General features: G+C 47.5%; 1 protein-coding gene across 1 annotated transcript in view; it reads right to left on the bottom strand.

The window, feature by feature from the left end:
- Positions 1-3681: 3681 nt before the first annotated feature.
- The window catches only part of THNSL2 (threonine synthase like 2), a 41289-nt gene continuing 19538 nt past the window's right edge, over positions 3682-25432 (bottom strand). The window contains exons 6-9 of the mRNA XM_073610992.1: positions 19918-20063; positions 17360-17485; positions 11296-11447; positions 3682-4000 (exon numbers count right to left, since the gene is read on the bottom strand). Coding sequence (XP_073467093.1) covers positions 3811-4000; positions 11296-11447; positions 17360-17485; positions 19918-20063 — 614 coding nt within the window. The 3' untranslated portion in view covers positions 3682-3810. The remainder of the gene's footprint in view (positions 4001-11295; positions 11448-17359; positions 17486-19917; positions 20064-25432) is intronic.

Raw genomic sequence — 25432 nt, 5'->3', positions numbered from 1 at the left:
TGCCTGCTGGAACTCAGAGTTAACACAGGTCATTGCCACCGCTCACCTCCTGCTGTGCGGCCGTGACCTGTGTCAGCTGCAAGGTAGATGGCTGCAGGGCTGAGCTTAGCTATGTCTCGTCTCACACATAGCTCAGCCTCAGAGCACACCGGCGATGACATCCCCTTCTTTCTCTCTGCACAGAGGCGAGGAGAGATAGAGCTCATCTGCTCCTCCTCCGTCTGGGTCTGCTCCGCCCGCACTCCCCATGCATGTGTGGGCACTGGGCAGGAAGGTTGAACCCAGAAAAGCGGCAGACAGACTGTGCCTTAGCCTCCATCCTGGTAAGCTCACCCTCTCTCCTGCCTACCATTGTACAAAAAGGGGTGCTCTGTGGACTTTGTTAAAGGGGGGGCAGGCTTTGGTGAGCAGAGACCCCCTTTACACCAGAATCCATAGCATGCCCCCTTAAATCAAGATTCCCAGAACACCCCTTACATCAGATCCCCCCTTAAATCAGGGGTCCCCTTTACATTAGAGTCCACAAAGCTCCCCTGTGCAGACTCTGATGTAAGGGGGGGCTCTGTGCAGACTCTGATGTAAGGGGGGGCCTCTGTGCAGACTCTGATGTAAGAGGGGGCTCTGTGCGGACTCTGATGTAAGGGGGCTCTGTGGGGACTCTGATGTAAGGGGGGCTCTGTGGGGACTCTGATGTAAGGGGGGCTCTGTGGGGACTCTGATGTAAGAGGGGCCTCTGTGCAGACTCTGATGTAATGGGGGGCTCTGTGCGGACTCTGATGTAAGGGGGGCCTCTGTGCAAACTCTGATGTAAGGGGGGCCTCTGTGCGGACTCTGATGTAAGGGGGGGCCTCTGTGCGGACTCTGATGTAAGGGGGGCCTCTGTGCGGACTCTGATGTAAGGGGGCCTCTGTGCGGACTCTGATGTAAGGGGGGCCTCTGTGCGGACTCTGATGTAAAGGGGGCCTCTGTGGGGCCTCTGTGGGGGCTCTGTGTGGACTCTGACGTAAGGGGGGCTCTGTGCAGACTCTGATGTAAGGGGGGGCTCTGTGCAGACTCTGATGTAAAGGGGGCCTCTGTGGGGACTCTGATGTAAAGGGGGCCTCTGTGGGGACTCTAATGTAAGGGGGGCCTCTGTGCCGATTATGATGTAAGGTGGGCCTCTGTGCGGACTCTGAATCTTACATAATAAGATACATAACCTTATGTACAGGGTGCAGGAGTATGTAATGTACAGCTTGTAGGGCTCAGGAGTGGGTAATGTACACAGTGCAGGGGTCAGGAGTATGTAATGTACAGGGTTCAGGAGTGTGTAATGTACAGGGTGTAGGGGTCAGGAGTATGTAATGTACAGGGTTCAGGGGTGTGTAATGTACAGGGCGTAGGGGTCAGGAGTATGTAATGTACAGGGTTGATGAGTATGTAATGTACAGGTGTCAGGAGTATTTAATGTACTGGGTACAGGGGTCAGGAGTATGTAATGTACAGAGTACAGGGGTCAGGAGTATGTAATGTACAGAGTACAGGGGTCAGGGAGTTTGTAATGTACTGGGTGCGGGGGTCAGGGAGTTTGTAATGGACAGGATTCAGGAGCATGTAATTTTACAGGGTGCAAGGGTCAGGAGTGTGTAATGTGCAGGGGTGAGAGTCATGGTACAAGAAGGGGGTCCCATGAGGACCAGAGTGAATGAAGGTGTTCACTGTACACTCTGTTAGAAAGAGGCCCCCTCCAGGTTCCATTATACTACTTTGTAGTCTCTAATGGAGCTCTGTTGTACTTTGTACGAAATGTGGGGGCGGGACATGGACAGGGCAGGGGTCGGTCATGGGTGGGGCCTGACAGGGGGCCCTTGCTTTATTTGTTCAAGGGGCCCTGAGTGTTGTCAGTCCACCCCTGCCGGCAAGTGTACCATAATGCTCTCCCTGTCAGGGATCTCCGCCAGACAGGAGCTTCCTAGTTCCTGCCCATCATGACATCATTCAGAGGCTGGGATGGAAGAGGAGGAGTGCTGTTGCGGGGAGCGTCCACTACAGTGGGTGAGTGAGTGGCTGAACATTGCTGCACTGCTTTGATCTTACTGAAGTGGTTAATTAAAAAAAAAAAACTTGGGGTAGGGGGTTGCCGTAATTAATCTACAATGATATTTGTTCTATGCAGCATGGAGGAGGTTAATGTATTGCTATTGATCACTGATGCATTAGTGACCAGTGGCAGTTAATTAACCTCTTTGTGCTGCATTAGCAGCAGTGGTGTCAGTGTTAATTAACCCCTTCATGCTGCAGCATAAAGGAGTTAATTAGCACTGACACTGGTCACAAATGCATCAGTGACCAATAGCAATACATGAACCCCCTCCATGCTGCATATTCTAAATAGCATTGTAGATTAAAGTGGTTGTAAATGTTGTTGTTTTTTTACATAAAAATAACAAACTTGTCATACTTACCTGCTCTGGCAAAGGGTTTTGCACAGAACAGCCCACACTCTTCTTCTGCACTCCAGGCCCCTTCTCTTCATCCCGCCTCCTGTCACCTTAAAATCATCACCTGGGTATTTTTGGGTAATTTATTGTGTTTGTTTGCCTTAAATTTCACTTTAGTGTGTTTTTCTTTTACATAAATCCTAGACCTTTGCGGTAATATTGTGTAAAAAAAAATTAAAAACTTTTATTGTCTAGGGCAGGGATATGCAATTAGCGGACCTTCAGCTGTCGCAAAACTAAAAGTCCCATCATGCCTCTTTCTCTGGGTGTCATGCTTGTGGCTGTCAGAGTCTTGCTATGCCTCACGGGACTTGTAATTCTGCAACAGCTGGAGGTCCGCTAATTGCATATCCCTGGTCTAGGGTATCTGCTTTCAGGAAATATATAATGTTTGGGGGTTTTGTGTAATCTTCAGGCCTAAAATGATTTTTTTTAAACGTGTGCAAAAATGGCTCTGGCTAAAAAAAGGTAAATTAGCGTGGATGACAAAAGTGGGAGTTGGGAGGAGGCAGGGAAGAGGGAGAGTGGGCCAGAGCTGCTCCACCATGGGCCTCTGGGTTATATTTGCCCCGTGCCAAAAAGATGCCAGTCAGCCCCTGGCAGGGGCTCTGGAGGGCCACGTTGTGTCCCCCCCCTCCGCCCACCCTTGTGATCATGAAAAATCTTGGACTGTTTTCCTTGTTCCATCACTTTTCCACACTCTATGGGCCACTTGACTGGACTTGCCGCCCCCCCCCCCCCCAGGCCTAAGGCTGCCAGCATTCCCCTGTTTGGGAATACAGAATTTCAGAATGCTGAGTCCTGACCTAAGAGGGGGAGAGAAGACAGGGCAGGGTCAAAAGGTTTTTTTTAGAACATAAAGAGGGGTAAATGACAAAACACAAGCACTGTGCTATCTGTCATGCTTTTTTTTTTTTCCAGAAGAAGACGACATGGCTGCATTTGAATAAATGTAGATCATTGTAAATTCCGTAAATAAATAAGACATCCCCTGAAAATAAGCCCTAGTGCGTTTTTTGGAGCCAAAATTAATATAAGACCCGGTCTTATTTTCTGGAGAAACACGGTACTGTACCTCTGTGCTGAAGTTCCCAAGAGACACCAGAAGCTGGCAGATGGTTACTTAAAACTTGGCCATTTTACACGTCTATTTATCTGTTTGTTTATGTCCCTGTACAATAAGTTAATTGACAAAATAGGCTTTATTATCCATTGTGTTTATTTTTCCTGTATAACTAATTTTTTTTTCCCACGCAATTCTAGGAAATGATGTTGTTCAATAAGCAGTTATATATAGCAGAATAATAGATTTCCCTTCCATTGTTCATTCTTAGCTGTCAATGATTTCAATTTTTTTTCGTAGTATTTCTTCCCAATCGTCTTCTCTCGGCACATGCAAATAGCTCCAATCTTTATTCCACAATGCCTGGATGTCGGCTGGGGGGTCGGGGGTAAGATCGGCTTGTAGAATGACTTCTGGAAATTTAGCAGCTGAAGCCGGAGCCAGACAACATCGGGGCCTGTTGATGGAAAATGAAAATAAAAGACCTTTAACCCAATCACTGCCAGGGCCAATTTTGCACATTCTTTTATTTTTTTTGCACGCAGACCTGAAAATTACTTAAAACCACCAAAACATTCTATCTTTTCTGAAAGCAGAGCCCCTATGGAATCACATTTTTTTTTATGTCACACGTTATTAGCGCAATCGTTTATGAAACACAATATTGCAGTAAAAAATAAATTAACCACGTGGCTCTGGGAAGATTTACCCCCTTAATGACCAGGCCACTTTTTGCGATATGGCACTGTGTCACTTTAACTGACAATTGCGTGGTCGTGCAACGCTGTGCCCAAAAAAAATTGATGTCCTTTTTTCCCCACAAGTAGAGCTTTCTTTTGGTGGTATTTGATCACCTCTGCGGTTTTTATTTTTGAAAAAAAAAAAAACTGTATTTTTTACTTTCTGCTATAAAACATACCCAATAAAAAATAGAAAACAATCTAATATCTTCATCAATTTAGGTCAATATATATTCTGCTACATATTTTTGGTAAAAAAATCCCAATAAGCGTATATTGATTGTTTTGCACAAAAGATATAGCGTCTACAAACTATGGGATATATTTATGGAATTTTTATTTATTTTTATTTTTTTACTGGTAATGGCAGCGATCAGCAACTTATAGCAGGACTGCAACATTACGGCGGACAAATCGGACACTAAGGCTATGTTTCCACTAGTGCGTCCCCAAAGTCGCGCGATTTTACCGCGACTTTTTACCACGATTTGAAGCAATGCCTGTATCTATGGACCTCAAGTCGCATCAAAGTGGGACCAAAGTAGTGCAGGGACTACTTTGAAGTCGCTGCGACTTGAAGTCGCACAGATATGAACGGTACTCATTGGAAATCATGGGAAACAATTTGTCATGCGACTTTTCAGTCCCAAGTCGCATGAAAAGTCGCACTAGTGGAAACAGAGCCTTAGGCTCGGTTCACACTGGGGCGACTTGGGATCCGACTTGTATGCCCTCAAGTCGCCCCAAGTCGCCCCAGAAAGAGATTCACATTTAAGTGAATGGGAGCGTCTTAATAGACACTACTGAGGTCGCTCCGACTTCAGAGTGTACTCCCTGTACTACTTTGATCCGACTTTGATCCGACTTCAGCCTATTGACTATCATTGAAGTCGGATCGCCGTCTCGCATGATCCGACTTCGACATGCGACTTGTGCTCAGATGATCTTGAGGGGGAACTCCGCGCCAAATTTTAAATAAAAATCCGGCATGGGTTCCCCCCTCCAGGGGCATACCAGGCCCTTGGGTCTGGTATGGACCTTGAGGGAAACCCCCTACGCCGAAAAAACTGCGTGGGGGGTCCCCCCCAATCCATACCAGACCCTTATCCGAGCACGCAGCCCGGCCGGACAGGAATGGGGGTGGGGACGAGCGAGCGCCCCCCCCCCTCCTGAACCGTACCAGGCCGCATGCCCTCAACATGGGGGGGGTTGGTGCCTTGGGGGAGGGGGGCGCGCTGCGGCCCCCCCACCCCAAAGCACCTTGTCCCCATGTTGATGAGGACAAGGGCCTCTTCCCGACAACCCTGGCCGTTGGTTGTCGGGGTCTGCGGGCGGAGGGCTTATCGGAATCCAGGAGCCCCCTTTAATAAGGGGGCCCCCAGATCCCGGCCCCCACCCTATGTGAATGAGTATGGGGTACATCGTACCCCTACCCATTCACCTAGGGAAAAAGTGTCAATTTAAAAAAAAAACACTACATAGATTTTTAAAGTATTTTATTAGACAGCTCCGGGGGTCTTCTTCCGACTTCGGGGGTCTTCTCCGCGCTCTCCGGGTCTTCTGCCGGGCTGCTCCGCTATTTTCTGCTCTTTTGCCGCTCTTTTGCTATAGCGGAGGAGCCCGGTCTGCTGCCTTCTTCTCTTCGGGGGTCTTTCCGGTTCTTCTCCGCGCTCTCCGGGTCTTCTGCCGGGCTCCTCCGCTCTCTTCTGCCGCTCTTTTGCTAAAGCGGAGGAGCCCGGTCTTCCGTCTTCTGCCCTCTTTTCTCCTGATGTTGACACGACGCTCTCTGGGGCTGGAATGCACTCTGAGCGCTCCGCTCTGACTTATATAGGTGGTGACCACACCCCCTTATGCCGTCACAGTCCCTGGGCATGCTGGGACTGTGACGTTTTAGGGGCGTGGTCATCGCCCAATGACCACGCTACCTTATGCAGTCATAGTCCCAGCATGCCCAGGGACTGTGACGGCATAAGGGGGCGGGGTCACCGCCTATATAAGTCAGAGCAGAGCGCACAGAGAGCATTCTAGCCGGAGAGAGCGTCGTGTCAACATCAGAAGAAAAGAGGGCAGAAGACGGAAGACCGGGCTCCTCCGCTTTAGCAAAAGAGCGGCAGAAGAGAGCGGAGGAGCCCGGCAGAAGACCCGGAGAGCGCGGAGAAGAACCGGAGAGACCCCCGAAGTCGGAAGAAGACCCCGGAGCTGTCTAATAAAATACTTTAAAAATCTATGTAGTGTTTTTTTTTTAAATTGACACTTTTCCCTAGGTGAATGGGTAGGGGTACGATGTACCCCATACTCATTCTCATAGGGTGGGGGGCCGGGATCTGGGGGCCCCCTTATTAAAGGGGGCTCCCGGATTCCGATAAGCCCCCACCCGCAGACCCCGACAACCAACGGCCAGGGTTGTCGGGAAGAGGCCCTTGTCCTCATCAACATGGGGACAAGGTGCTTTGGGGTGGGGGGGCCGCAGCGCGCCCCCCTCCCCCAAGGCACCAACCCCCCCATGTTGAGGGCATGCGGCCTGGTACGGTTCAGGAGGGGGGGGGCGCTCGCTCGTCCCCACCCCCATTCCTGTCCGGCCGGGCTGCGTGCTCGGATAAGGGTCTGGTATGGATTGGGGGGACCCCCCACGCCGTCCTTTCGGCGTAGGGGGGTTCCCCTCAAGATCCATACCGGACCCAAGGGCCTGGTATGCTCCTGGGGGGGGAACCCATGCCGGATTTTTATTTAAAATTTGGCGCGGAGTTCCCCCTAAAGATTCATACCAAACACAGTGGCGGGGATCCAAGTCGGATCCCCGTTCATTGAAAGTCGGATCCACAAGTCGTGTTGAAGTCGGGTTGAAGTCGCGTTGCAAAGTCGCGTTGAAGTCGTGTTGCCCCTGTGTGAATCGAGCCTAAGTGACACTTGAAATTTTTTTGGGGAACAAGTGACACCAATAGAGTGATCAGTGCAATAAATATGCACTATCACTGTACTAATGGCACTGACAGGGAAGGGGTTAACATTAGGGGTGATAAAAGGGTTAAATGTGTTCCTAGGGAGTACTTGCTAACTGTGTAGGAGGTGCATTTATTGTGGGAAGGCAGAGATCAGTGTTCCTGCATAGCAGAAACACAGGATCTCTACCTTCCCTTCTCAAAGAACTGCAATCTGCCTGTATACATAGGCAGACCACCGTTCTGGTAATCTCCGAAAAGTTTGGTGGGTCCTGGCGGACATCAGGTCACTGGACCCGCTGATTGGCTCCCGTTGTGTCCAATCACAGCGGGAGAAGGTCGCTGGCGGCGCGTGCCCCAGACCCGGAAGTGTCAGATCATGTACTAGGTATGCGATCTGGCACAGAGCGACCGCGTTACCGCAGTATATGTGTGTGGGGCGGTCGCTAAGTGGTTAACCACTTCCCTGATCGCCTGCCTGCAATGTACTGCAGGCGGGTGGTGTACACACTGGTTTTGTACACAGTGAGAGCCTCTTAGCAAGTCCAATGATTCATGGCTGGGACATGCTGATCGGCTGTGTACAATCACAGCCCAGAGCTCTGTGTTGATAAACAACACAGAGCTCTGTACAGAGGAAGCAGTCTGTTAGTTTTGCAGGGATGAGAAACTGAAAGAATCTCTCTCTCACCCCTCTCTCCTCCCTCTCCCTCTCCCTTCCTCTCTCTCTCTCTCTCTCTCTCTCTCTCTCTCTCTCTCTCTCTCTCCCATCTCTATCTTTCTCCCATCTCTATCTTTCTCCCTCTCCCTTTCTCCCTCTCTCTTGCCCATTCTCTCTCTCCCCCTCTCTATATTTCTCCCTGTCCCCCCTCTTTCTCCCTCTCTCTCTCCCCCTTCTCTCTCCCCCCTTCTCTCTCTCTCCCCCCCTCTCTCTCCCCCTTTTCTCTCTCCCCCTCTTCTCTCTCTCTCCCTCCCTCCCCCTTCTCTCCCCTCTTCTCTCTCCCTTTCGCCCTCTCTCTCTCTTCCCCTCTCTATATTTCTCCCTCTCCCTCTCCCCCCTCTTTCTCCCTCCTCTCTATATTTCTCCCTCTCCCCCCTCTTTCTCCCTCCCCCTCTTCTCTCTCTCCCTCCCTCTCCCCCTCTCTCTCCCCTCCCCCTCTTCTCTCTCTCTCCCCTCCCCCTTTCTCTCTCTCTCTCTCCCCTTTTCTCTCTCTCCCTCCCTCTCTATATTTCTCCCTCTCCCCCCTCTTCTCTCTCTCTCTCTCTCGTTGATGGCTGGAGATCTGGTGACTGTTGACCCGATTTGATGTTGGAATCTTCACTGCTGATCTACCGAGACAAGCATCAGGAGTAACCTGGTACCCATCTGCTGTATATGACTCCTGTAATGGGGGTCATGTAAATCTGGTGAGTAGGCTGTGTGACCGGTGTTGGTGAAGGAAGACTTTGAGTCACTTGTTTGTTGGATCTATGAGATCAGATGCACCACTGGAAACCATTTGATGAGAGTTTTTTGGACTTTTCACACTTTATTAAGTTTTTTGGACACTGCACATTATATTTGTCACCCACTGGAAACATTAGTTGGCAATTCTTATGCACCTTTGTTTATTAGCACTTTATAGTATATTCATGTAATTGTATTTCACATTTGCGTAAGGGCCCTTTCACACTGGGGTGGTTTGCAGGCGCTATTGTGCTAATAATAGCGCCTGCAAACCGACCCGAAAGTGCCGCTGCTTTGTCTCCAGTGTGAAATCCCCGAGGGCTTTCACACTGGGGCGGTGCACTGGCAGGGCGGGAAAAAAAGTCCTGCCAGCAGCATCTTTGGAGCAGGGAAGGAGCGGTGTATTCAGCGCTCCTTCCCCGCTCCTGCCCATTGAAATCAAGGGGACAGCGCGGCTATACCGCCTGCAAAGCGCTTCTGCAGAGGCGCTTTGCGGTGGTTTTTAACCCTTTCTCGGCCGCTAGCGGCTGAATACCGACGGTAAAGCGCCCCCGCCCCAGTGTGAAAGGGGCCTAACCAATTCACTGGGGACCTCTAGTGGTCATTTATGTTATTGCGCTCTTCGCACTATTGTTTATGTTGTATTGATTAATAGGGTGCGCGGTTCACTACCAATTTTTCATTTATTGGGTTTCAACCTCACAACGAGCAGCGCCTAAACCAATTACAATCATTTATATTTGCGCAGGTAAAGGGATTAACATTAAGTTTACTCCCCCATTTATTATATATATACAGTATACGTCCAGACAGCAGGTGGAGCTGCAGGCTCATTTCATTGCAATCTTTGCGGAGTTGTACAGGATCCTCTGCTGTACTGAGATTAAATGAATTTTATACTGTGAGCTTCTTACAGTGTGCATTAGAAGCTGCAGCAAGTCAGACAGAGCCAACACCATTTTTCTGGCAGAAGGATGTCCAGCATCACCCAGCCCTTTCCGCCCCAACTTCATTGTCCCTGGACCACCACTTTAATTCGTTGGCTTTAACATTAATAAGCCTAATAAGCTTTTTTTATTTTAAAAAAATGAAGTTTCTCAAAAGATTTGGGATACTCAACATTCTCTTGATTTTGCTGGAGGGATTGTGACTAGGTGTAAGGTATACTTTTTTACTTTTCTCTACAGGTGCTCTTTTTTTTTGTAATGCCCCGTACAGTTGTAATGCTGCACTTGCACATGAAGAGGTGGGATAGTGCTAGAGTGTTAGACTGGGTTCACATTAATGCGGTCTGCTGCATCGCATGTCATTCGTTTAGTTCCAAATTCGTTTAACAAATTTTGACAAATTCGTTAATTCCGAAATTTCAGAATTTCCAAATTTTTCAATTTCCAAAATTTCCTAATTTCAGAAATTTCCGAATTTTCGAAAATTCGAAATTTCGGAAATTCGGGAATATCGGAATTAGAAAATTCGGAAATTGGAAAATTTCGGAAATTCGGGATTCGGAAAGTCGAAATTTCGGATATTCGGAAATTCAGAAATTCGGAAATTCGGAAATTCGGAAATTTGGAAATTCGGAAGTTCGGAAATTCGGAAGTTCGTAAATTCGTAAATTCGAAAATTCGGAATTTGAAAATTCTAAATCCGGAAATTCGAAAATTCAAAATCCGGAAATTCGAAAAGTCAAAATCGGAAATTTGAAAATTGGGAAATTTGAAAATTCGGAAATTGGAAAATTTCGGAAATTCGGGATTCGGAAAGTCGAAATTACGGATATTCGGAAATTCAGAAATTCGGAAATTCAGAAATTCGGAAATTCAGAAATTCGGAAATTCGGAAGTTCGGAAATTCGGAAGTTCCGAAATTCGTAAATTCGAAAATTCGGAATTTGAAAATTCTAAATCCGGAAATTCGAAAATTCAAAATCCGGAAATTCGAAAATTCAAAATCTGGAAATTCGAAAAGTCAAAATCGGAAATTTGAAAATTCGGAAATTTGAAAATTCGGAAATTTCTAAAATTCTAAAATCGAAAATTCGGAAATTCGAAAATCCGAATTTTCTAATTTTCTAATTCCGAATTATCGAGTTTCTGAAAAAAGCAAAAAAAACCGAATGAAACGAAAACGAACAAATTTTTTGTCAGTGCACATGTTTAGTCATTTGTGCAGGAATCGCACGGGATACCTGTACAACTGACATGCAAATTCAGTGCAGTGCAAATTATGCCACACATTATGTATGGCTCAATTCGCACCAAAATCGTGCAGGGCCCTTTTTTTTGTCCACACTGGAACCTGGTCGCATTGGTGTTCAGAACCATGCGATTCAATTCCATCTTATTCCACGCTTCACATTTGCGGGTGTCATTAGCTTACCTGCAGCAGATCGCAGAGCGCAGTGTGAACTACCTGCGATTCTGATGCGGTGCGGTAACCGCACAGGAATCGCTACGGTTCCCACACTGCATCAGTGTGAACCAGGCCTTACTGAAAGATCTCCTTATTGTGTGGAATATCTAAATGTGTGGGCGAAAACCTGAACGAATCGCTGAAACATTCCTACAACCTGCTGTCTTCCCTTATTCATATAATAACCATTATGAATGTTATAAATGTAAAATACTTGTTCTGGTTGCTGTCGGTTTGTTGGTAATGGTAAGACACCCCAACCGCAGAGTGGGGGCAGAGCTGGTAATGGTTCTCCTCCCAGCAACGTTTAATCGTCCTTATAATGTCTTCATCCTTAACCGAGCAGGATGTCATCATTCCCTGCAGCTGTGGAAGATTGGAACATGATACAAAATATCAGTGAAGGAAAACAACTGGTCGCAGCAAACACGTTTGTTTCAAAATGAATGTTTTCTTTTTTTTTAGCTTAAAGCGGAGTTCACACTGCCGTACGGAGCGGCTCACAGCAGGGGTCCGGTACGTCCCTGTTCACCGGTTCAGGTCCGATTTCGGTGTGCATTTTTGGCTGAATTCGGACCTGCAACGGAACAGAAGATCCACAGGACTCTTGTGCAAATCGCACATGTGTGAACCCGCTCCATTGAGAACCAGTTACAATCTCCTGACATGCGAATTGGATGCGGCGAAAGCCCCATCCAATTCGCAATAGTGTAAACCCAGCCTTAAAGCCCAACTCTGGGATATGTGAAATTCCTCCCTTGCAGTGGGGGGTGCACTTGCACTTTAAGGGTTCTCTGCTCATTTAGTCTAGGCAGGGGTGGACTGGGCCAGGGGGCAACTGCCCCCCCAGGCCACTCTGATGCTCCGTAAAAAGGCTGGACCACTCCCTTCACAGACAAGGCTTCCTGGTGAAGAAGAATAAAACATCCCAGCTGGTGTCCTACCAAGTGCAGGATGAGGACGAGGACAGAGCGCAGGCCGCCCCCCCCCGGCACAGATGGTGTATGCCATTAACCAAGAAAAGGCTGGCTCCGTGCCCCACTGGAGGCTCTCCTCCCCAGCCCCAACCGGACGGCCAGTTAGGGGACCCAGAGTCGATTTAGCATGCGCTGTCCACCTGGTAAGCAGAGAGTACCTGGAGCAGAGCTTCAGCCTGGGATGGGAGTCAGGAGGAGACAGGGAAGAGGGAGAGCGAGAGAGGGCCCGAGTTACTGCACAATGGGCCTATGGGTTGTACTTGCCTCCTGGGCTAAAAGTTGCCAGTCAGCCTCTGAGTCTAGGAGAAAGTAGAAGCACTTTAACTTACCTTATCCTTTATCAAAGGTCTACCCTTTGATAAAGTCACATGTGCGGTGATGAAACGCGTCAGTGGTGGGGCTTGTGATGTTATTGCGTTGTCCTAGGAAGCATACGATCACCCAGGAGGTCAGCAGGGCCGAGGACTTGTGGATGATTCTGTGACCCCCAGGGATGGATCTGTATATGCCTAAGTTCATTACCTGTATGCACCGGGGCTAGTGCATTTTTAAATGTGAGTGGAACAGTTGCATGTTTTTTAAATAAATTGTGTTTACAGTACTACACTATGTTAGTTCCTTCTTTACCCATATGTTGTCATCATCTATGAGAGACCACGTTTGCTGGAGCCCACCGATGGGGGCTCAAAAAGACATCTTGGATTGTGACCCCAAGAGGGAAATGTTCTACTAGGCCTAATTGGGGGCCATTCTGGGAGGTGAGCGCATAGTGTGACTGGTGGAGGGTCCACTTGGTGTTTGTCACTTATTTGCCATGTATTCACGGTTGGATACCTTACGGATTGCACCTGTTCACAAGAAGATTGCACTTATCATATGGACTTTGTTTTATTTATTTCTAAGTTCTGTTACATTTATTACTCCCACTAGGGGTCACTGTTGTGCACTTATAGTTTATATTGTTAGTGAAGCGTCATGTGTGTGTAATTTGGGGTAGCGCTTCATCTTTTCATATTTTTTTTTATCTTATCCTCCGTTTCCCCCGGCAGATGGCACTTCCCCATGCTCCAGTGGTGGTCTGTCCCTTGGCATCATCACGACCATTTCAGGGCTTCCCTTATGTTTTGGTTCAGAATTTTGGATTTCCCTTATATTCAATCCTACTGACAATGGTCACCAGGACAAATACAGAGGGTGAATCTCCCAAGTGGGTACAAAAAATAAAAACTGGAGGGGATCTAACCTTTCCACATGAGAACCAAAACAAACAAACCTGATTTCTTTTTATGAGGAGGTAAGTAAAACCTTGGACAGAGGGGTGGCTGTGGACGTGGTATACTTGGATTTTGCAAAAGCGTTTGACACAGTTCCCCACACATGTGTAAAGTCTACAGGCTTGGAAATATCAGTTTGTAAATGGATAGAAAACTGGCTAAAAGACAGAATTCAGAGAGTAGTGGTTATGATTCTTACTCTGAATGGTCTAAGGTTATCAGTGGTGTACCCCAAGGTTCAGTGTTGGGACCCTTACTTTTTTATACCTTTATAATGATATAGGGTCTAGGATTAAAAGTACCATTTCTGTTTTTGCAGATGACACCAAACTATGCAGTGGAATAACGTCCTTACAGGATGTCTCCAATTTACAAGCCGACCTCAATGCACTGTTTAATTGGGCAACTGTGTTAATGTTGATAAGTGTAAAGTTATGCATTTGGGGGCTAAGAATATGTATGTATCATACATACTAGGGGGAGAACAACTGGGGGGGGATCCATGGTGGAGAAGGATCTGGGGGTTTTGGTAGATCATAAGCTCAATAATAACATGCAATGCCAAGCTGCGGTTTCCAAAGCGAGCAAAGTCCTTTCTTGTATTAAGAGAGGTATGGACTCTAGAGAGAGAGATATAATTTTGCACCTGTTCATTAGTAAGACTTCATCTGGAATATGCAGTTCAGTTTTGGGCACCAGTTCTCAAAAAGGATATCGGGGAACTGGAGAAAGTACAGAGAAGGGCAACCAAACTGATAAGAGACATGGAGGGGCTCATCTATGAGGAAAGATTAGAGGAACTGAATTTATTCTCTCCTGAGAAGAGGAGATTAAGGGGGGGATATGATCAACATGTTCAAATATATAAGTGGTCCATATAGTGAACTTGGTGTTGAGTTATTCATTTTACGGTCAACACAGAGGACAAGGGGGCACTCTTTACGTCTAGAGGAAAAGAGATTTCATGTCCGAATACAGAAAGGATTCTTCAAAGTAAGAGCTGTGAAAATCTGGAATAGACTCCCTCCAGAGGTGGTTCTGGCTAGCTCAGTAGATTGCTTTAAGAAAGGCCTGGATACTTTCCTAAATATACATAATATAACATTTACAGGTAAAGTTGATCCAGGGATAATCCAATTGCGTCTCTGGGATCAGGAAGGAATTTTTTCCCCTGCTGTAGAAAATTGGATCCTGCTTTTCTGGGGGGTTTTTTGCCTTCCTCTGGATCAACTGTGGGTATAGAATTGGGTATATGTGATTGTATGATATTTTTTATTTATTTATTTTTTATGGTTGAACTGGATGGACTTGTGTCTTTTTTCAACCTTACTAACTATGTAACTAAAAAAGAAAAGATTTGGTCTTGGATACATTTAATAGGAATCCACCAGGGGAAACAAACTATATTACTGAAAATATAAAAAACATATGAATCGCGCTAGTGAATGGACATGAATCATGACCTAAAACACCACCGGTATGGAAGGGGTTACTCCTTACCAGAAGGACATGATCCCCTATTACGGAGGATCATGGAGAGCATATCAGCTGTGATAGAGGGTAAACCTCCCGTGCTGGTCTGCCGCTGAAACCTCAGATCTTCTCATGAAACAGATGGGCTCAGATGGAAATAGATGGCATGTAACAAAAATGGAAAACTCTGATCGTGTAAAACCTTTAACATTTATTCGATAAGAACAGACAAAAACACGCTTACAGAAATATCTTCAAATGCAAGCCTGAAGTCCGTTGTGTCGGCCGAACACACTCGGACAAACCCGTCCTGCTGGAAGTAGGAGCAATGTCTGGAGGTGACGTCATGTCTGGAGGTGACGTCATGTCTGGAGGTGACGTCAGTTTGGTCATCACAGATCATCTCACTAGTGATCATAGGGAATTTCTAGGATCTATTGATTCATTTCCTTCTTAATTTTATTTTCATTTTTATTTGCAATTTTTGATTTTGTGTATCACATAGATCTAGATTGGTTATTGTAGATCATATTTATGACATGATTTTTGATTGTTTTAGGTCAGGATTTATGTCCATTCACGAGCGCGATTCATAGGTTTTTATATTTGTATTTGTTATATGGGTGTCATATGCTTTGAATTGCTGCTTTTCACAGTCATTAGCTTGGATTCACTAATTTGAGCTAACACTTATACACACCTTAGCGCAGTTTTTTTCTCTTTTTTTCTTACATTACTGAAAAAAACACTTTTTGGTGTTTGTTCTACATAATATAGGGTCCAGATTTAAAGCAGTATTAAACCCAAAACCAAAAATGTAATATATTGCAGCTTACCAGTCTTTAGATGTGATGGCTGCATTAGTTTTCTTTTTAGACGTTTTGTTTTCACCTGGTGTATTACACCACCCCCACTCTGGATGAAGGAGCACAGGGGGGCACCTTTGGACAGCAGCATTGTTAATCTGGGGGGAGCTAACACTTTATAAGCAACGGCTTTGGTCATTTTGGGATAAAGGTTTTTACATTAAAAAAAAAATGATCATATTAAGCACCCCTGTCAGTGGTAAATGATTTGTCTCAACCATCTAACTGCTACATTTGCAGGACAGCAGGTTTTGTTGAAAAATAACATATTTACTGACTGAATCACCATCTAAAAATAAAGGAAGGAAAGCCTAAAAAAGAAAATGAATGTAGCCATCACATCTAAGAATTGGTAAGCTTAAAATAATAAATGTTTGCTTTTGTGTTTAATACTGCCTTAAATAATTGCTCCATTTAATTCCCCATGAAAGCTTCCCTAGATAGATAGATTTGTTATGTTACAAATTTCATTTTGCTATGGAATTCGTTTAGTTTGGTTTCGGAATTCATTTTGTTTTAGTTAAAATTTGTTTCATTTATTCATTTTCTAATGAATTCCAACTTTTCAGAACGATTAGAATTCGGATCGGTTGAAAAATGATCGACCAATCCGAATTCTGTGTGACGAAATAGCTGGTTGTTAAGCAGCGGGCCGGGAAGCCGGTCGCCCTCGTCCTTAACAACCACCATGAGTCATCATCTGTCAGCGGGCCTCCCCACTGACAGATGAATGGAAAAAAAAAAAAAGAATGCCAGCAATTGAAAAATATTTTTAAAAACAGCGTAGGGTATCCCCCCCCCCCCCCAGTCCACACCAGGCCCTTCAGGTCTAGAATGGGTTTTAAGGGGAACCCCACACAAAAAAAAACAGCGTAGGGTCCCCCCCAAAATCCATACCAGACAATTATCCGAGCATGCAGCCCGGCAGGTCAGAAAAGCCCCCCCACCCGCAGACCCCAACAACCACAGGCCAGGGTTGTCGGGAAGAGGCCTTTGTCCCCATCAGCTAGGGGACAAGGTGCTTTTGGGTGGGGGGGGGGGGCGCAGAGCCCTGTCTGCCCCAAAGCACCCCCCCCATGTTGAGGGCATGTGACCTGGTATGGTTCAGGAGGGGGGGCACTTGCTTATCCCCCCCCCCTTTCTGACCTGCTGGGGCCACACAGCCCACAACAGTGTGTAATGAACCTAAGACTCTGTGCACTGTGCATAGCAGCTAATCAGCTTGTTCAAATAAACGCAAGCAATAAAATCTGGAAGCTGATTGGATTCTATGCAGAGGTGCACCAGATTCACGCTCCCATTTTTATGTAAATAACCCCCTGAGAGTCAAGACAAGCTAAGAAACAGAATGTTGGCAACCCAGTGGGGTTGATTTACTAAGGAAAAGAGATTGTGCAGTTGTTCCAGAGCTTCTTAAATGAGAGGAAGTTCTGCCGAGTTCTATCATCCAAATATGTGCAAGTAAAAATGCTTTTTTTTTTTTTTTTTTTTTTTTTTTTTTTACTTTCCTTGCATGTGATTGTATATTCTTTGCAAAGTGAAGCTTCACCTCATTTACTAAGCTCTAGCACAACTGCACTTGCAAAGTACACAGTCTAGTTGCCTTTAGTAAATCAATCCCAATATCTGAAACTGAATCCATAGTAATTAAATAACAAAGCAGTCTAATTAAAAAGCCTGTAATCTACCTTTTTGTGAAGTTCTGTTGGTAATCTGAGCTCTTTCTTAGCGTTGAATTCTTCCATCATGGCTTTAATTTTTCCACTGTCCCCATCAGCAATTAGCCACAATATCCTTTCCATGTTGTAAGGCTCCTGCAAATGTAAAACATGAATTATTGTTCCGTTTACTAGAACAGTGTCAGTCAAAAGGCATTTGGCTTCTTTTGCTTTAGGATTAATCAGAGTTTTAGCAGCAAGACCGTCCTACAGTATGTGCAAAATATGAATTGCATTCTGCTATTTCTCCACTAGATGTCAGCACTGACCAGATTTTTTTAATTCAAGGTATGTGCTTAGTAGTTACTGTCTATTGATCCTGCTTGGACCAATCTAAGTATATGTGTGCCATACCTGGAAGATCTGCTGCAGGTGTCAAAAGCTAATGACACCCCAAAAGCAGCTCACAAAACGCAGTGCGTTTGCCTGAACCGAATCTCATGGGTATGAACACCCATTTGATCTAGTTCAAGTGTGTACAAAACAAAGCTGTCCTCACCTTTTTTCAGCTATTCAAAATGAATGGGCTCAAATCGCACTGTACAGAATCGCATTTGATTTGCACAGGAATGCGGTGCAATTCTTGTGCGAATCACATGTGATGGGACAGTGTGAACTGGAGCTAAAAGTGACCGAAAACCTTAACATTGAACTTTTCTTATTTGCTCCTTTTTATCTGTTAAATATACCAATGAAAGTGTATTGTTATATCTGTTGGATAATATGACTTGATCCTGTCAATATTGAGCCTAAGTTCACATATTTGCGATCTCAGACATCGCATGTGATTCACACCCACACCGCAGGTGCTGATCACATGCGATGTGTGCGGTGCGAGTTCAGCCATGCAGTTGAACTCACACTGGATTTGCGTGAAAATAGTGCAGGGACTTTTTCCCCTGCACTAGAGTTGGATCCCATGGGTGTTCTCACTCATGCGATCTGTTTTATGTGAGTTCACAATTTGCACTGCGATCTGTGAACTGATCTGGGGGTGTCATTAACAATGTATTGACACCCACACCGGTTCGCAGAGGGCAGTGTAAACTGCCTGCGGGAGAGATGCGATGTGGAAACCGGTGCTGTAATCGTGCTGGTTCCCGCTTCACACATATGTGAACCTAGGCTCAAGGCTGTCCTGTGCATACTTCCTGTGTTATCACAAGAAATTAGCCATCCTAGTTCTTATCTTTGCACTACAGAATAATTAGTGTCTATGTCAGCCATTCTCAGCCAAGGGTTCCTGCAGAGGTTGTTAGGAGTTCCATGAGCTGTGGCTGATTGTCCTCATTGTCCTCCCTTCTGATGGTACCTTCATAGCAGTAGCGGAACTACCAGGGTTGCAAAGATAGCACTTGCGACCAGGCCCTGGCGTTCCGCCACTGTGGCTGTTGTTGCAGTTGGTAAGCAGAGTGTCTGTCCAGCTTGAGCACTGGCAAACTCCCCCCCGGAGCTGGATCTACTCCTCTTGTCCCTCTCCTCCTGTGTGTCCCCACTGCCCTGCCAATATGCCATTCCCCGGCAGAGCTGTGTTCAGAAATGATGAGTAGGTGGTAGGAAAGCCCGGCAGCTGCAACTACATTGTGCAATATGCAGACTGTATGAGCCTCCTTCCTTCCTGGGGTGAGTGAGCCCACCAGCCATGGTGACTGAGGTGTCCCCCCTCCCTCACTGCCCTTGAGTACACAGATGTAAAGGGAGCTTTGTGAACTTTGATGTAAGGAGGGGGCTTTGGTGAGCAGAGACCCCCTTACGTCAGAGTTTCTCTTTACATTAGAGTCCACAGCATTCCCCTTCACGTCAGGGCCCCCCTTACATCAGAGTTCTTCTGTACATTAGAGTCCACAGAGCTCCCCCTTACAGTTAAATTCTGCAGACTCTGATGTAAGGGGGGCTCTGTAGACTGCAAGTTCAGATGTAAAGGGTAACTCTGCAGGTTTGGATGTAAAGGGGAACTCTGCAGGCCTGCTGCAGAACATGTGAAGGGGTCCCACTGTGGGACCATAATGAAGGGCCCTGCTAAGGGAGTAAAGACTCCAGAGATCAGTGGGAAGGGCCCCAAGATCGGTGGGAAGGACCTTGGGATCAGAGGTCAAGGGGGCCCTTCATGGTTTCTTGCACAAGGGCCCTGAAGGTTGTAGCTACGCCTCTGCTTCATAGCTCCAGGTCCACCACCACTTGGCAGAGTCAGTAGCATGACACCAATGATCTTTGAGCTGTCTGCAAGGGTGTCATTATAGTAGAGCTGCACGATTAATCATTAAGAATCGAAATTGCGATTCTTCTCCCTTCCCGATCTTCAAAACAACATTTCAGGATTCTTTCTAACAAGTGCAGAGAGTTCTCACATCTAAAAAAAAAAAAAAAAATCCAGGCAGCCTGCCAAGTTTTATTACAACATTGGGGATAAGTATATAAAAAGTAACTGCTGCTTCTCCTTTTACTGTCAAATCACAGGGTGAGGTGGGGTAGAGACCGGTAAGTGTTATGGAAGTGTAGATAAATGTCAGCTGTATAACATTTAATACCTGGATATCCATTGCAGAAGCCAAGGTCTTCTCTGTATCTCCTAATGAGAAGTCTCCATGTTGAATGGCTCTGTGAATGATATCATTTTTATTTACAGCAGCAACCAGCTGGATGGGTAGCCCCATCTTCTGAGCAATGCAGCCCGCTGTGAGAGGAAACAGAACAGAAAAAGGCAAGTCTGTATAATAGTTCTGCCTATCTCAGGTAACAATCAGATAAAACTAAAAGATCTTCTCACTAAGAAAATAGGTGAGGACCAGTATCAGGGGTGAGACTATAATGTGACAGGACCACATGAAGTCTAATTTATTTCTTAGCAGCATGGGCAATCCATGGACACTCCTTAGTAGGAGGCCCATCAGTGTTCCTGTGGTTCCCAAGCAAAAACCTCCAGACATCACCTCTCTGAGACTCCCTGTAAGCAACCCAGCTTGGCCTAATCTGAACCCAGGCCCTCCAATTCAACCTGCAGTTTCTTCCAGCCATCCTTGGTCCCTCTGATTCCCCAGGGCTATATCCAACAGTAGTCCTCCATGAACAAAGTCCACATCAGGCTCCCCAGAAAAATGTTTGACTTTACTAAAGAACATTCGGTGAAAAGTTAGCCATGTAGGATAATGGTGGCTTCATATTTGACAAATTGAAACAATTTTTGTAATACACGTGTCAGGATATGCTGCCCTTTACTGTCCAAATTTGTAAATGCCTGCAATTGTATTATGAATGCACTTCCTGCCCCTGGTTGTTGGCTTGGAAACCCCAAATTTAGGAAGTGGAGAGAGAGAAAGTCTCAGCCACATGTCCATAGTTGCCAACATTGTAAAAAAAAATTTAGGGACACTTTTTTGGCTGTAGGCGGAGTCTTATAATTAGGGGGCGTGGCATGCGTTTGTAGGTGTGGCATAGGGTAAAAGTAAAAATGCGGTGTGCAGAGCGCGTCGCGTTGAAAAATGGGCGTGGTTTATGCAAAATAGTGGGCGTGTCTTAAATGGGCATGGCTCATAGGGGGTGTGCTTAGCGTCTGAGATGAACAAGGGATGGAGGGAGAGGGATGGAGGGAGAGGGAGGGATGGAGGGACAGCAGCCCCAGATCCTACACAACAATAGAAATATGAGTATTCCAGAAAGTTTAACAATCAGCAGATAAAGATACTCCAAACACCTGGTGTTAGCACTTCAGTCATCCCGACACTATGGTTGTTAACAATTGAAGTTCATTATTTCTACTATTACATTGTAATATAAAATGAAATCATTCAACTCACCATAATGCCGAATCAGTGGGATCCCTGAGCGTGTCACCTGCTACGTCGCTTGCCACCAGCCGTCCGTCCTTGTATCAGGTGCCCCCAGCAGAGTCCGTCCTTGCATCAGGTGCCCCCAGCAGAGTCCGTCCTTGCATCAGGTGCCCCCAGCAGAGTTCGTCCTTGCATCAGGTGCCCCCAGCAGAGTCTGTCCTTACATCAGGTGCCCCCAGCAGAGTCCGTCCTTGCATCAGGTGCCCCCAGCAGAGTCCGTCCTTGCATCAGGTGCCCCCAGCGGTGCCCCCCCTGCATCAGGTTTCCCCAGCGGTGCCCCCCCCTTACATCAGGTTTCCCCAGTTGGAGCCCCCCTTACATCAGGTTTCCCCAGCGGGGCCCTCCCTTACAACAGGTTTCCTAGTAGGTCTCCGCCGGCTGCGTGGTTACAATAGAATGGGGCGGAGTGGGGCGGGGGTGGTGGGAGCGAAGTGGGGTGGGGGGGGTAGGCGGGGCGGGGCGAAGGGTTGGCGGCGACACAGGAGCTCCGTGTAGACAGAGAGGAGGAGGACGGCTGGAGGGGGGGCGGCACACAGAGCGGAGGGGGGCGGCTGACAGAGAGGAGAGGGGGGGCTGCTGGAGGGGGGCGGCTGACAGAGAGGAGAGGGGGGGAAGCTGATAGAGAGGAGAGGGGGGGGCGGCTGGAGGGGGGGCGGCTGACAGAGAGGAGAGGGGTGGCGGCTGACAGAGAGGAGAGGGGGCGACTGACAGAGAGGAGGGGGGGCGACTGACAGAGAGGAGGGGGCGGCTGGAGGGGGGGGGCGGCTGACAGAGAGGAGAGGGGGCGGCTGGAGGGGGGCGGCACACAGAGAGGAGAAGGTGGGGCGGCTGACAGAGAGGAGAAGGGGGGGCGGCTGACAGAGAGGAGAGGGGGGGCGGCTGGAGGGGGGGCGGCTGACAGAGAGGAGAGGGGGCGGCTGACAGAGAGGAGGGGGCGGCTGGAGGGGGGGTGGCGGACAGAGAGGAGAGGGGGAACAGCTGACAGAGAGGAGAGGGGGGGCGGCTGACAGAGAGGAGAGGGGGGACGGCTGACAGAGAGGAGGGGGGGCGGCTGGAGGGGGGGACGGCTGATAGAGAGGAGAGGGGGGGCAGCTGACAGAGAGGAGGGGGGGGCACGGCTGACAGAGAGGAGAGGGGAGGCGGCTGACAGAGAGGAGGGGGGGGACCGCTGACAGAGAGGAGAGGGGGCGGCTGACAGAGAGGAGAGGGGGGGCGGCTGACAGAGAGGAGAGGGGGGGCGGCTGACAGAGAGGAGAGGGGGGGCGGCTGACAGAGAGGAGAGGGGGGGCGGCTGACAGAGAGGAGAGGGGGGACGGCTGACAGAGAGGAGAGGGGGGACGGCTGACAGAGAGGAGAGAGGGGGTGGCTGACAGAGAGGAGAGGGGGGACGGCTGACAGAGAGGAGAGAGGGGGCGGCTGACAGAGAGGAGAGGGAGGGTGGCTGACAGAGAGGAGAGGGGGGGTGGCTGACAGAGAGGAGAGGGGGGCGCCTAACAGAGCAGATGAGAGACACACAGCGCTATAGGACACTGCGGGAACATGCAGGGCTGGCGCGATTACTCACAGACACAGTCCAGCCCTGCATCCACATGTGAGCCGCTCCTCCAATCACGTCCTCCTCTGTCCCGCACATGCCGCTGCGCTCTGTGTTTGAGCCGAGCTTAGCATGAATGGGCAGAGGTGGGTGTCCTGTGATTGGCCGAGCAGGTCGCTCGGCCAATCACAGGACACCCACCGCTGCCTATTCATGCTAAGCTCGGCTCAAACACAGAGCGCAGCGGCACTGATTTTGACAGGAACGGTCTTCTGGAAAATGGCAGCCGGCGGGGACATTATCTCCGCCGGCCGAGGACCTCTACCAAAAAAAAAAAAAATCGTGAAAAAAGGGATTTCCCGGGACATTTGCAGCAATGGCGACCCTAGGGGGGGCCAGAGGGGGCCCTGACCCCCCCAACATTATGCTGTGCCCCACCATGTGCCCCCCCCCAAAAAAGATTTTTTTTTTTTTTTTTTATTCTTTTTTTTACAAAAAATCAATGTCTAAGAGGGAGAGAGTCCCCAGTCAGCTCCTGCGGGTGATTCCTCCCCCCTCCCCTGCTCGCTGACACTGCATAATGCGAGCGTTCACACAACCACGGCCGCCTGATCTGCTCGAGCCAGCGAGTTACAGGAAGGACTCCACCAGGACTTTCAGTTACTGAAAAAACAGACTGATTTCTCCCGTCCTTAGGACAGGAGGACCAGCCTGTAAATTCCAAGAGATGCCAGACCAGAGCTGTCAATAGCAGGGGCAGGACAGCAAGAGGAGGCTGGGGAACCCCACAGTGGCAGAACACCAGGGCCCGGAGGCAAGATAACCTTTGCAACCCTGATAGTTCTCCCACTGCTTTGGATCCTTATATTTCTCTTGATATGCTGGTGACATATATCTCTTGTTTTCTGCCACCCTGGGGGACCCCAATACAGTAGGAAGGGAGCTCACTGCAGAACATGTGAAAGGACCCGTTGTGGGGTCGTAGTAAAGGGCCCCAGGATATATATATATATATATATATATATATATGCATTTTATAGTTGCCCCCCTACTTTTGTCCCTGTCCCCCCATGTGCCCCCCCTAAATTTGAAAGCTGGAGACGCCACTGATTTGCAGGGAAACCCTAATATCTGGAAAAGGGTCTAAATCCCGTGAATGTCCCGGGAAATTCGGGACTATTGGCAACTATGCATGTCCTGTAAATGCTAATAATGCTGGACCAGAAGAAACTATTATATACTACTAGGGAGGAACTAAAGCACATTGCCACACCACAGTTCCTACTGGTGAAAAGTCCTGTTCCAGGCTGGTCGGAGAACAATATATACCCAGGTCTATGTGCACAGATCCATCATGACTCCTAGGATGGAATACAATCTGTTTTATCCCAGGGAGACGTCTCCCTATGCTTCCCCCTGAAGGGGACGTCCCCACATTGAAAGGCTTCCTAGCTACATGGTGCCTATGGACAAGTCCAGGATTAGAAGTACTGCTAGCTTGTTTGCACAGCTTGAAGGGCTTTTTCCCTATCCCGACCCCCCCACCCCCCACCCCAAAAAATATAATAATAATTTAAAAAAATAAAAACAAAAAATAACTGTAAAAAATGTAAGAAGTAAATAAGAAAAAAAACCCCACAAACATAGTAAAACCCCCCAGGTCCACCCGCACACACCCCTCCACAGTGACGCCCCCCCACCTCCCCACCCCCCTCCACAGCTTCCTTGGCCTGGCCAATCCGATCTGTCCTGATTGGCCAGGAGGAGAAGCTGGAAGACAATAGCAAATATAAATTCACTATTGTCACAAGTGGGTGGGTTCGGGGTGCAATGCTCTGCGCCCCAAGCCCAACCTTTTTTCAAGCCAATTAGAGCCTCAGGCTCTAATTATGTATGAGTCCGGTACCCTGCAGGGGGATCTGAAAAACGGACAGGCAGACCCGATCGGTCTGCTTGTGTGAAAAGGGCCTAATGCCTTGTTTACACAGGGTATACACCGCACAGGTGTTCCGTGCATCTCTGTGCAGGCCGTCCCATTGATGTCATTTGGAATGTAGCAACTGCACAAACAGAGCCGTTGCTCCCAATTTTACATCCATGTAGGTCCGTATGCATGTCTCTGAGCTCACACTGTCTGCGATCGGGGTCATGTAGATGTCAGATTGGGAACAGCAGCTAAGCCTGTGCAGCCGTTGCATCCTAATTGACATAAATGGGATTGCCTGTACAGGGATGCTTGGAATACCTGTGCATCCCTGTGTGGGTAAACATGGCCCTCCAAGGGTGTACACCTTAGTATGCCACATGTGAAAGATGCTTTAGTAGCAATTTAGCAGAAATGTTGTGAGTTATGTAGTGTTTATGTGCATTATTAATGATTTTAGTGTATTTTTAGTGAAAATAGCGATATGATGAACATTTGCTCAATTATTGCGGGGCCCAAAAAATCAGTAGCACTTTTTTATGTGAAAAATGTGAAATGTGAAAAATGGTAACCTGCGGATTTTTAGAGTAAATTGTTTTTATTTACAGTTTTGCGTACCTTCAGTTTTCACCATTTCACAAAAAAGTGCAATTTGATATGTACAAATATTTGTTTTTTATTAACTCAATACAGTTTTAACTTTTATATTTACTAGGAATTAAGCAGAAATGTTGTACATTTTGCCATGTATGAATCCA

The sequence above is a fragment of the Aquarana catesbeiana genome, linkage group LG01 (assembly GCF_042186555.1).
Source record: "Aquarana catesbeiana isolate 2022-GZ linkage group LG01, ASM4218655v1, whole genome shotgun sequence".
NCBI classification, from domain to species: domain Eukaryota; kingdom Metazoa; phylum Chordata; class Amphibia; order Anura; family Ranidae; genus Aquarana; species Aquarana catesbeiana.
This window is presented reverse-complemented; position numbering and strand designations above follow the sequence as displayed.